The 13,288-nt window shown below is 40.0% G+C and overlaps 1 protein-coding gene across 1 annotated transcript in view; it reads right to left on the minus strand.

The window, feature by feature from the left end:
* DST (dystonin) overlaps positions 1 to 13,285 on the minus strand; it is a 310,119-nt gene extending 296,834 nt beyond the window's left edge. The window contains exons 1-2 of the mRNA XM_009879834.1: positions 13,105 to 13,285; positions 12,612 to 12,646 (exon numbers count right to left, since the gene is read on the minus strand). Coding sequence (XP_009878136.1) covers positions 12,612 to 12,646; positions 13,105 to 13,285 — 216 coding nt within the window. The remainder of the gene's footprint in view (positions 1 to 12,611; positions 12,647 to 13,104) is intronic.
* Between the last annotated feature and the right edge of the window lie 3 nt (positions 13,286 to 13,288).

A 13,288-nucleotide genomic window follows, 5' to 3' on the forward strand; every position in this document is an offset into this window, starting at 1 on the left:
CCAAAATACCCAGCAAATCTATTCTGAGTTCTGAAATAAGAAGATATTTTCTAAATGTTAAATGTATTATGATTCATTTACAGATGATGGCTACTGGCCGAAGCCTGGTTATATACCCTGCACAGCAGCTGCTGCCTCACCATGCTCCCATCCCCATTAGCTGGATAAAACTCTTCGGGAAAGTATGTTTATGTAACAGAAGAATTTGGTAGAAGCTAAGCAGCTCTAAAAGTGCTTAGAGACACATGCCAAATAGGGATTTAAGTATGTGGGTCTCTCTCACTGAATGACTTCACCTCAAAATACTTCAAGGTTTACTGATTATTATGCTTCGATACGAAAAAGTCACTTGTGACTTCCAGAAAAGTCTGTTTATAGACAGTGCTTCTCCTTTGTATTTTATGTATTTTCCTCTTTTGCTAGCAAGAAAATGGAATCTTTATCTCTTTAAGAGCTCATCTGCTTCTGTTTGCTGAAGCTTATTCTTCACTTGAAGTCATAATCTGCCTGCAGTATCACAAATGGTTGCTCTGGGGAGGATTATAATGCAATAGAGGCAGAGGATCATGATTTCAGGTGGAAAATTAATTCCATATCAACAAAGATAATGTTACAAGGGTAGAGTCCTCAGACCAAACCCCAAAATGCTTACTCATTCCTGCAATGAGATTTTGCCAGAGCAAAAACTCAAATCTGAAAAATTTCAAAATTTGGTAATCAAAAATGAAGACAGGAGTCAAAAGTGATGTAATGAAAGGGAACTGCCACTCCTATGCTCAATGCAAGACTAGAACGGTCAGCGATTCCTTCTCAACGGTGAAATGAACAGACGCTCCTTGCGTCATCTGTGTTATTTATCCTTTAGCTGAACCCAAAACTGAAAACACGTCATGCTGTTACAGCAATCAAAATTAAAAAATATGAAAATGACGCAAATATCTGTTTGGTAAAGACAGAACTATTTTAGATGTTAAGCCAGTGCTCAGAGGAGAGCAGAAAAGTATTACAAAATATTCAGGGACACACAGCACACCACCTGAGACCAAATCACTGAGCAAACACTGGAGATTTTAACATCACACTGGCAATACAATGAGGTTGCTATAACACCATTAACAATTTGTAGTTTCCGGTATCATGTGAATGCTGTGTCACTGGACAGTGACAAACATTTTCTTGTTCTTTGCGTTGAGAGCTGCTCATCCCCTACTGCCTGACTCATTTTTATGCCTGTACAATTTTGACACAAGGCAAACCAAACAAATAAGACTTCAAATATATATTTTTAGAAAATCTGTTTTCTTCTAAATACTAAAATAACTGCACAAAGAGCACGACATTTACGCTACTAAGTATTTTTCCTTAAAGAAACAACTCAAATGACCACCAGAACCAGTTTCAGATACCACAGAGGAAGACAGGTGGCAAACAGGGATTATCTTCTGTCCAAAACCATCCATGCACATCCTCCTAGTTAGTCTGTTTGAATCCTTGAAGAATGATCTTCCTAATCATCCTCTACAGTCAGCAGGAGTAGAGAGGTGTCTCTGGAGGCCAGTGCAGAGCCAAAGTCCAATTCACCTACTCTCAAGGGAGCTGTTCTGTCTTTGGAAGGAGGCTGGGGAGATCAGTCTCTTTTAGATGAAATACATCTTTGTGAATTAGTACTTTTATGCCTTCTCTAAAAGTGTTGAGTTTTTTTATTCTGGAGTGAAGTGTGGTAATATTGAAAGGACCTGTTGTGTCTATCTTTACACCCCAACAAATGGTGAAGGTTGAAAGACTGGGTGCTGCATGCCAGAGCACACAACCCAGTGATTGTGTAAAATTACTTCCACTGTAAGAGGTTTTGTAAAAAAATATCTTCTTATCCAGCCAAATTTTAACTTAACACCCCCTGATTCTTGTGTATAGAAATACAGCATGGGATTCCTCTGACCAAAGCTCAGCAGACCTTCCCTCCCTGGGTTCCCTTTCGAGCCACTGAAGTCAGCATGTCAAATGAACCATTTCCTAACAGCACCTATTTCTCTCCATTGGCCTTCAAGGGAGCCCAAGCTGACTACTTCGCTCATAGACATCCATACTGTAAGTATCCAAAATTACATAGGATGTATCAGACCTATGATGACTAGGTTTTGGTCGGCCTTCGATACAATATTCATCATTCCGTATGTATTTTATCATCAGATTTCCTCTTATTTTCCTCCTTCTACGTGAAATCATTCCAGTGTCTTCCATCACTGTTTTTTTGGTAAGAGTTTTACATGTCTTGATTCACAGACATCACTCTTGCTAGATCCCCATAAGCACAGTACTCTTATGAATTTGCATTACTGAGATATATATATATATATATATAAAAAATAGTATAGCATGTTTTTCCATTCTGTTTAAATATTTTCCATCCCATCTTCTTTTCTGATTGGGGTATACATCTGAAAGAGGTCTTCACTGAATTGTCAAAAGTAATTCAAAGGGCCCTTTCTGGAGACCATAAACTTAAAAATTAATAAAGTGGATAAACGACTTTTCTCTGTAATATATCCAGCCTTGCATTTATGAACATCATGTGTGTTCATTTGCCCCATTCTTCAGAATTTCTTCAGTATGGTCTGGTATTTGATAACCAAGTATGTGATACTCTGCAATCCTTGTTATGTTTTTGCCTATTCCCATTCCTAGCCCATCCATGAACATAAAAACCAGGATTTTGAAACTAATTAAAAAACTGGTGTAACTTTCGCTTTTTTTATTTACAGATGAGGACATTTTGGATAATGTATTGAACCTTTTTCTTTCACTTTCTTGGTTTTTCTGTATTTCTTTTTAATTATTTTTCTGATACTTTAATAGCACCATATGAATACAGTAGTGCTATCCCATGTGCGCATTATTGCCTTAGTGACATGAATCCTTGACTTCTCTACTCTTTCATTGTGTGATTGTATTAATTCACCAGATGCTTTTCCTCTCCATTCAAGTTTCTACTATCTCTCCTTCCTTCATCATACGTTATCTATTATCTTTATGCTTGATGAGAAACGATATTAATTCTTTATTTTTTCCAGTGTGTATTTTATGCATAATATATTGGGTGTCAGAATTCTAATCTTGGAACCTTTCCAGCCAGTATGTATTTTCAGAGTCACTAAACATTAACTTCAAGAGAAGTGAGAGTGCATTATCTGATTTCCAGCTGAAGTCAACAGAAATATTTGCATTAACTTCAGTGGACAATGGACTGCAGCCCAGTTTACCTTCTGGCAGAACTTCAGTAAACCACAGAAAAGGCAGTAGCTAGCATTAAGCCGCAATTCGGCATGCTAGGAGGAATGACAACGGAACTCAACTCTTTGCAAATGCCTTTACAGATACTTGAGTGAGTCCTGTAGATTAGATGCACTTTTGCAGGTGCACTAATGAATATCAAAGCCAAAGGAAGCTCAGATAGGATATCCAACTTCGTGTGCTTGCTTTTAAGGCTTTTGACAGTGGTTGTGTATGCATGAGAATTGTCACCTATTACCATTGTCAATTAATGGCCTCAAGAAACAGCCTTTGAATTGTCAGTTACTGCCTGCTTAAAGCTTGGAAACTTTCATGTATATGCAACCTACATCATCTTAGGGCCTGGAGATATTAGTATGCGTAATATCAAAACCGTTCTCGAGATGCCAGAGTTCTTAGCTGTTTTGCAGACAGGCTGAAATAGAATTAAACCCTATAGCTGAAGTACCTACTTGAACGAAAAAGGCAGGTTTAATTAAATAACTTTATTGTATCAAATTCTGCTGCATGCTGAAAGAGAGAAAATTGAGTCTTCCTGCTGCACATGTAAACACATATATACACATTTGTATTGTAAGAACAGCTTTAAATTAAGAATTGACCGAGATTGCATTATTTCCCTCCTTCTCCCACAGTGACTTCCATCCCAAATATCCTCAGTTTACAAAGAAACAAAAAAAAAACCTCCACAACTTTTACTTAACTTCCAGTTCTGCAAGTTAAACCCAAAATCCAGGTTTCAAGTCCCCCAAACAACTTATACGTCCTCTCTCATACTTAAGATTGCTAATTAAAGCTAGGTCTTAGTTTTCTGTAGCAGAAAGATTACCTACACTCACTCAGTATAGTACTTCACAAATGCACAAGGAGGAAGCAACTGCATTTACTCTTTCTTGGTTCTAACAGGTCTCAAAGAACAGACTGCAACCTTTTTTTTTTTTTTTTTAATCTTAGCTAAGGGTTACTCCTGTAAAGATCTGAATCAAGATTTAAAACATCGAATATAAGATTTTACATTCTATTTCTCATTCCACTCCCTCATTACTCCTTCATTCACTGATGCTTCTTTGCATGCCTTATGTTTAATTTTAGGAGATATTATTCTTATCTTCTAAAACCTAAACTCTAAGTAGTGCTGGAGCCATTTCTCAGATACTGGAGACTGATTTGGCATGTGTCATATTCCAAGATAAGTCCACACATTCTAAGGGATTAAAAGCAATTGTCTTTTACGTAACCTGAACAAGATTACTTTTCCAACCGAGTTGTGAAATACAACATCAATAACCTGCTTTCCAGTTTGTAAGCAGGCCCCTAAGTGTATATATACAAGCCCTTGTGTGAACCTAGAGTTTAAATATGAATTTAGAATACACTTTTTAATAACCCATGCTGCATTACACTGCGGGTTTACACAATGTGTTTGTTTTTTTCCTGTCATAAGGTTAGGACTCCTATCAAAGCAGGTAAGCTGTAACTCTAGGAAAATCTGATGATGTGTAAGCAAATAGCCAAAGAGTATCCCCAGTCATGCCTCAAGATACCCTTTAAATACTCTTTCCTGTGTAAATCTATAAACCACAGAAACTGGCCTGTTCTCCAAACAGTCCTATCAGTCTCTGACATGAAGGCTTGCAGCCCTTCACAGCCGCCTTGTCTTTGCGATGGCTTGTCCCAGTTCCTTCCCTGTTACCTAAGGGCATCACAAGCCTACAGTAGGAACAGAACAATTGTTTAAGAACAAAAATAAATCAGAGTACTGCTTGATCAGAGGTCTGCAAGGGAAAGTTTAATTTACAATATACTAGCACATTCCACAAGCATGCTCCCTCTTCCACCCCTCTTTCCTCCATTTTCCATCTCATCACTTCTCTTCATCTTGGCTAGTGTACGGTATACATCAAAAATATGCCATAAGGAATTAACTTTAAATATTAAAAATACAGTAAGAAGGAGAATAAGAAATAACACACAGATTGCTAAACCACACAAGTGCTGCCCCAACATCTAATACAACGAACTGCCTCTTCTGTCCAGTGTGCTTGTTTGAAGTGCAAACTGTTGAGAGAATTCATGCCACCACAGCATGTGAAGATGGGTTTGCACTTTGTCAAGCACAAAATACTGATCAGAGCAAGCACGTAACTGATCAGAGACTTAACAGGCATATGGGCATATATAAAAAAGATACCTAGAGATACCAATATATCTGAACAGGTCTCTCCTTCAGGCGCTACTAGTCTAAGCTCCCGTTATAGCCAATGAAAAATTCAGTCAATACATTCAGTGAGGCTTGAAGAACTGTTTGGCTCATCCTGAAGCAGACACCTACACTAGGTCAGCTGAGTAGCTCTACAGACTATAAACCGTAAATGCTTACAGCAAGCTATCTTGCTGTATAAGAAGATGCTGGTTTTGCAAAGTCACTTTCTGACTCCGGCTGCACTTTACGTGCAGGAAGGTAGTGGCAGCAGATCAGAAGGGAATGATGCCTCGACCTAGTTGCATCATTTTGTTCTTTCTAGAACAAAGGAGGATAAATATAATGCCTCAATCTGACATGATTATGCATTTCAGTGTAGTTGGTGCTATCGCTTCAGATAATCATAAATTAAGTCTTGTAAGAACTGTTTCACTTCCAGTCTGCTCTACTATTCACCCTGCCATCCTGAAGCAGACTGCTGTATTTAAGCAGCTGAGTGGACAGGGGCGATAAGGACATTGGCACAACTTGCAAGAAATGTGTCTTTTCCCAAATGTCAGCTGCAGTTAGTTTCTATAGCTGATGTAGTGTTTTTACACTTCAGCCGTAACTCATGTTTCATTCCCGCTGATGAGTCAGGAACAGCAACCACCGACTCTCCTTGATGCAAGGCAGTAGGGCACAAGGGAGCACAGCAGGGGCTCAGACACTTTGGATGGCAGAAGTACCTAGATAACAGGTACCCAGGCTTGCAGGTGAACTAGAAGCACAAGCAATCGGCTCAAAAACAAGCCAGCTTTGCTAACACTAGTGTGTTCAGTACTAGAGTGCTGAGTCCTTGCCCAGGGGAGCTGGAGGGGCCTGAGCACACCTTCCTCAGAGGCCGAGACCCCTCCGGACCATAGAGCACGGGGGGCAGGCTGAGAGGCTGCGGCTGTGAATGGCACCCGCTCATGTTTGACACTGCCAGGCCCAATGAGACCAGATCAGCTGAATCGGATCCTGCATGAAAACAGCAAGGTGACTTCACCCTGTGTTCTGCCTGGTTCTTCGGCAGCCGGCAGCACATTAAAGGTGCCTCTGCTTAAAAAAGCCTGGGGGCAGAAGAGAGTGAGAGTGACGTTTCCATGCCCTAGGAAAACACATGTAACAGCCCAGGAGCGGAAACAGCCCTGAGTGTCATACTACCCTGTTCTTGTGGTGCTTGCTTTCATTTAATACCCTCAGCTTAAGGTGCTGAGCTGTTTCTGAAGGGGCACCCACAACCTGATCTGTAACCCTAATCATGGTAACTGAGAAATCACCGTAGATGGTTAAGCTTTTCTGAGGCATATGTGAAGTATGGACCCCTGCACGATCCTTTCTGTCTGTGTAAGAACAGTTTCTACAGCAGATGTGGTAATACATGTGCTCACCACAAGTACGACCTCAGCAATTTCAATTCACAGTTTCAATCTGAGGTTAGTTTTGGCCAAAAAACAGTAGCTAGAAGTTCCCATTCTGTACACGTATACAATGTGGCTGCTAACAGACAGATGGTGACAAACTGTGCTCCACCTGGATCCCCTTGAAACCAGGGCTCTGCTTGTTTGCACCAGGAATGTGCACTGTAACTGGCATAAAACACAACTGAAGCTGTGACCTCATCTAAAACACACATTTCCAGAGATAACAGTAGTTACTGAGAAGCCTGGATGTGTAACCACTTACATGATAGCTAGTAGGTTGTTGACATAACTATACTAATAGGAAACTAAATAGTAAGAAGAACTTTTATTATGTACTGGATCTTTATGCAGTCGTTGTCCCTATCCTGCTAAAGAACGGTGAGGGTGTGTTCCTTTATAATGCAGGTCCCAATATGCAGTTTATTGATACCATGCCTTACCACTGATGTGGACTGTAACAAAATGTCAGTACTTTATGGGGTGATAGACGGATCCCCTCAGCATTTCAATTCTCTGCAGACTGTCGAAAGCCAGAATAGAGATGCAGGCAACCAGATGGCTATAGAAACATATTGGGCATTTGTACACTGCACTGTAGTACAGAGTAAAGGTATCGCAGTTAACTCCTCTGGAGTTAGCTCAGGAACCCAAGTGGTCTTGCTGCAGTAACCGGGGAATTTTGTGATACACTTGCCAAACAAGCTGTTTCTCAGCATAGACCCATGCTTGCTAGCCTATCTGAAGGCAGCACTGCAGTGAATAAACCTGGCAAACGGTGATGGACAGATGACATATAGTAAGCAGAATCTCAGTGGTACTTAGTTTGCCATGTAACAGCTCAGGGAGACATACTCTGTCTGGGCCACATTATTGGACATGTTATGAAAAATGGAGAGAAGGATTTGTCCTTATACAGTGTAACCTGTATTCATAGCTCTCCATTTATTCCTGTACATAAGTGCTTTCATCCATCTAAGAAAACAATTTATTTTTGTCTCTGATTTATTTTCCCTTGAACCTGTTCGTTAACTCTTAGACAGCTAATGGAAGAACAGTTTAAACATCCTGGGGGAAAAGCATGTCAAACACAAAAGTAAAATATTTTCGGGCTGATTCAGCTCCGCAAAGACAAAGAGACATCCTTTGAATAGGTGAATGAATGTATTTTTCTGGCTAGTCCTGTACATTTCTGTTGTTCCTTGAATGCACTCCCTCCAATCAAACAGAAGACTCAAATTCAGCTTGGAGGGTCTGCTGATTTCTCCTTTCACTGGAGCTGTACATATCTAGAGCAGTTTATAAATAACTGTAACGCTCAGGATGAATTATGGTGCAACTCTTCAAAGACTATTCATTATTGTTTTGTAAGATATCTAGAACTGCATTTTTAGGCAACTGTCTCACAGTCAGCCTCAGAAAGGGGATGATTATGGCAAAGGTATGCTTAGGGATAAATTTATTAACACTTTTTCTGGTATCAGTTGTTGGCAAAGTCAAGATACACATTTACCAGAGATTGTTGCACTATAGTTTTGCATCCATTGTACCATAATGGATGATTTAGCAAACTCATTTGCTCTTAGAAATTGTCATCAGTCTTGGCTGACCTATTTCACTACCTGTCTTGTCACAACAATAGACTGAATATATATTAACCTTCTAGTGACTGTTCAGTAAGCTAAGAAGAAAATGTGAGGTTTGCAAAACTCAAAACAACCAAATGTTATTCCTTTGCTACAGCTGTGGTTAATACATGCTGCCAGCCCTCCCAGAGAGTCTTTTCATAAAGTGTCAGCTCCTGTTTTCCTTACTGGTGTGTCTAGTCCCACCAGGCATGCGCCTGGGTTATGTGAAGTCAGAATTTACAGTGGACTGTAAAACTTCTACAGATTTGCTTCCTAGTAGGTTTATACTTGCAGGTCTCAGTGGAACCATTCACAGGAAATTTGTCGAAAATATACGAGTCAAAATTAAATAAATACAAAAAGATACCATATTGCTTGTGACTACCCACAGACACTGATACCTTCAGTTCCTGAGATCATAGTATTTCTAAGGTAAGATAAAGGAAAACTGTAAAGCTCAGACAATGTCAGGCAAAATATTTGTAAATCTGGAGATTTTTTTTTTTTTCAAATAATACGAAAACCATCAACTACTGGTTTAGCAATTTGCACAATTATCCCTTCACAATCCCATAAAAATCAACCATTTAAAGATCCTGAATGAGAACCTTCCTTTTCAAGAGTTCTTACCCACAAATCAAAAGGTTTTAAGAATTACACCATTTGGATTAATTCCTTCTAACCTAAGGGCTAGAAGCTTACTTCCTTTTTAATTGAAAGGTAAAAATCTCACATAATCCCATGACTCCAGAGGCTTTGGCAATAAGGAAAACTAATTCAGAAAAAAATTTAAATCACAAGAAGTGGAAACACCAACACGTTAAGCAATGCCTTTAAATTGTAAAGTACCAAAAACATTCAAATCTCTTTTTAAAGTGTAAGATGCTAAACATTGAAATGTATCAAGCCCAAGCCCCCAAAGTACTCAGAGAAGATTCCCGTACTTCATGAAAACCCAAATTTCTACAGAGAGCTTGAGAAGAATGCAGTCAGTGAATCACTGATAACATTCACATTTTTGAATATACAAGGAATAATAATAAAACCAACAACGGATCGCAGTCCCTATTTTGGTACAACTCACCCTGAGTTACATTGTTATTTTGGTGTGGTTTTGGTTGAGCCCAGACATTTCATTCTGCAACTGATCCTCAAAATAAAGAAAGGAGAGACTAGTGCAAATAGCTACATCAAAGTCTGATTTGTCACGTAAGCAATGAATATTTCTGTTGGAAATTGACTTGTTTTCTTTTTACAGCCATGGCATATCTAGGTCTCCCTCAGATTAGAAACATTAACTATTCTGGGTGTGATTCACGGAGTATCAATAGTACCTGGGGGATGGAGTAATCTTAAGAGCAGTTACGGTCATAATGAACTTAAAGGACAGAAATAAAAAATGTATTAAAAAAAAGGCCTGACAAACTTGAGATGGTAGTAAATAAACATTAATGGGGAGGTGGAGACACCACTGTATTATCTCAGAAAACTCTCACATCTTCTTGTTGGTTATTTTTTCTGTTATGAAGCACCACTAACAAAGATAGACTTTAACCTACTTTATATTCATAATGATTCATGCAAATTTACCTCCTTTTGAGGCAGGGGGTCAAGTGTTTAAGTTCATTGTATAATAAGTAATATCTGCATAGACTTTTGCTGTTTAATAATGAGGCATGTTTTACAGAGGCATTCAAAATGAAGACCCACAAAAATGGACTATTTGTGGATTCAGTTCATCAGTGGCATGTAAGATTCAGAACAGGAGAGCTGATAAGGATCATAAATACATTTTCAAATTTAATATTTACCCTCCCATAGTATGGTGTCTTATTTTTTAATGTGGGTTTCAATACTAAACAAAAGGGATTAAATAGTTCTCACTGTATATAGACAAAGACAATGTAGGCACGCACCATGAGAGCTGCAGCTCTGGCAAAGAACCTCAACATAAATTTGCTACACATCTATTTTTCCAAATATAAGGCTTTCCTGGCAGGCAGCCCATCATGCAGGAATTGCCAACCGTTCTGTAGATAGGGCAATTATAATTCTCTGTGCACTGCCACTAGACCACCTGCACATTCACGTGTGATGTAAGTCGGATTTGAACCTAGCTCTCAGGAGATGAATGCCAACCCACTGCTATTTACTATCAACCTATTTTTCATAATCTTTTATTATCATTAAGACACGCCATTTATAACTGCACCTGACAAACAACTAAGCATAGCGGATACTAGCAGATGGACCTCATGCTATAAAACTTAGAGTTGAGATTTTATGTTCATTGGGGGGGATTAGGTAAAGCCCATCTTTTCATGTATCATGCTTTGCTTTTATCAACTTCTTATTGGAGTTGTAAGGGCATCATGTTTTGTGTTGATATAGAATGAGAACGTCGAATTCTGTTTCAGGTAGTGCTGCCAATATTTTCATGGGAGTATGCCTGTGTTTTGTTATTAATTGATTGGATTAGATTCATTAAAATAAGGTTTTACTTGAAAAAAAAAAAAGGAAAATGAAAATTTAATGATTTCAAATGAGTCATCATTTTCTCTTAAGAATCGAAAGTCTATCGTCAGATAATGCAGGGGAAAACAGCTCCACCACTTACCTAAAAGGGCAGTTTAGACCATTAACTGTGGTGTTACTCTGTCTAAACAAAATGTAGAAAATTATGAAAGACTATAAAAGTTCTTATTAGTTTATTCTAGCACGTTTCAGTAAATGGAAACTTCTAGGAAATATTTTAAATCCATCTACTTCTAACTGGCTTATATGCAAATAACCACATGCTGAAATAATAAAAACAGTTACTTTGCAAACTTCTCTTTTAAGACTCACCAAACAGGACAACACATATTTCAAAACGGCATAACACACTAAACTTTATCTCTGTCTAGGCTCAAGAGTGAGAGAATTTTACGTGGAAACCAAGTATTTCATATTGGAGGAACTAAATCATGAAAAAATCTTTTGACTTCCAGAGGGACATGTTTTTTTGTTCGCTTTACTGCAGCACTGTTCAGTCAACAACAAAATCAGACTTTTCATATTTTTAAGAAGGGATACTCCCTATGTCATCTTCTTCTTGTGACAGCACATAGAAATTTCAAAATAGTTAGGAGTTTCAAACTAATTGCCAATACGAACCACATTGCAAAAATGTATCCCATGCACACTTCTGAAAGCATTACTCATAATTCAGTAATTTTCTCACCCACAACCGGGTAAGGAAAAATGCAAATAATTCAAAACAAAAGATCGCTTTAGCACAAAACTCACTTTCAAGGCTTCCAGAATAACAGGCAATGGCATGAAGATATGCCTTAAATCAATAGCAGGAAAACCAGGCAAGAGAAATATCTAGATAGGAGTTCTACAGGGCAGCATGGAAACAAAGTAGATACTAAAACAAATATTATTTTCCATATTTTCCTAGCAATTACCCTCCTCATTCAGAATCCCTTGGAAGTGACTGGATTTTCTGTTACACTTTTAGCACTGGCACATAAGAGTTTTGATTCCCCTGACCTATGAATACAGTCACCAAACGAGGCGTCTGCCAAGCAGGCTCAAAGTCTGGATCCTTCTGGGATCTCCCACGGCAGTGTCCAAGCCAAGTGGGCAACTTCCCTGACAAGGAGCAAGTCACAGATGAGGGCTGGCAGCAAAGCAAGCGAGCCGAAGCTCTGCGGTCGCGCTACCTACCAGCTCTGCACGTATTTACAGTGCAGTCAATAACTGGGCTTGGGGGTTGCTAGTTGGACAGAGGGAGGTCTGGCACGTACAGCAAGCACAGCTTTTCTTGAAATGACCAATTGCTTTGGAAATGACACAAATCAGCAGGCTGGTTAGGGTAACACGAATAAAGAGCTCACATTTTGTGTGGGGAAAAAAAAAGAAATTAAAGAAGACATTATGTCTTTCATGCAAAATGAAAAGTTTGCTATGTGATTTCATTAACAAAAGACGAACACGATATGTACTCAGGTAAAGAGAACAACTTCTGACCTTGAAATTGCGTGCTAAATAAATTACCTCAGAGCGAAAGTGATGAGTTCTCATGACAGCATCTGGAAGGGAAGCAGAAAGACACACAGGCTGCATCCAGCTCCACCTCACATTTCGCTCCGGCTAACGGTTTTATCTAATTGCTCGCCCTTTTGGCGCATATTCCTGGACGGGGTCTGGGTCTGCCGGCGCGGCTGGGAGCTCCGCCCGGCATTTATATTTAATTCATCGGGAAGAAGTTGAGCATAAAGTTCTGCTGCACTTGAGAGGCCGGGGAGGGCCGAGGGGGGGTTGGGGGGTTTCCCAGCCCCTCGCTTCCCTCCCGCGGGCCGAGGTTTGGCTAAGGGATGGGTGGAGACAAGGCTGCCGGCGGCCCGGGGGCTGTAAAGCCTTTGCCCGGCTAAAGGGAGGCAGAGCGGCCCTCCAACCGGCAGAAACGGCGGGATGGGCCGGGGGCACAAACACACACACACACACACGCACAACCCTTTCCCCTCAGGGACCCAGCGGCATCTCTCACCTCGGCTCCTTGAGCGACCCGAAAAGACGGATTTGATGGGATGTCTCCCTTTCTGGAGCCTGCGGTGCCAGCAGCAGAAGAATAAAATCGTAGCGATGGTCCCCAGCAGCAGCAGGAGCAAGAAGAGGGCGCACTGGATGCTGTAGGGTCTCAGCAGGACCAGGAAAGCCGCGGCGATCATGGC

The sequence above is a fragment of the Charadrius vociferus genome, unplaced genomic scaffold, assembly GCF_000708025.1.
Source record: "Charadrius vociferus isolate BGI_N301 unplaced genomic scaffold, ASM70802v2 scaffold342, whole genome shotgun sequence".
In the NCBI taxonomy this organism is placed as follows: Eukaryota; Metazoa; Chordata; class Aves; order Charadriiformes; family Charadriidae; genus Charadrius; species Charadrius vociferus.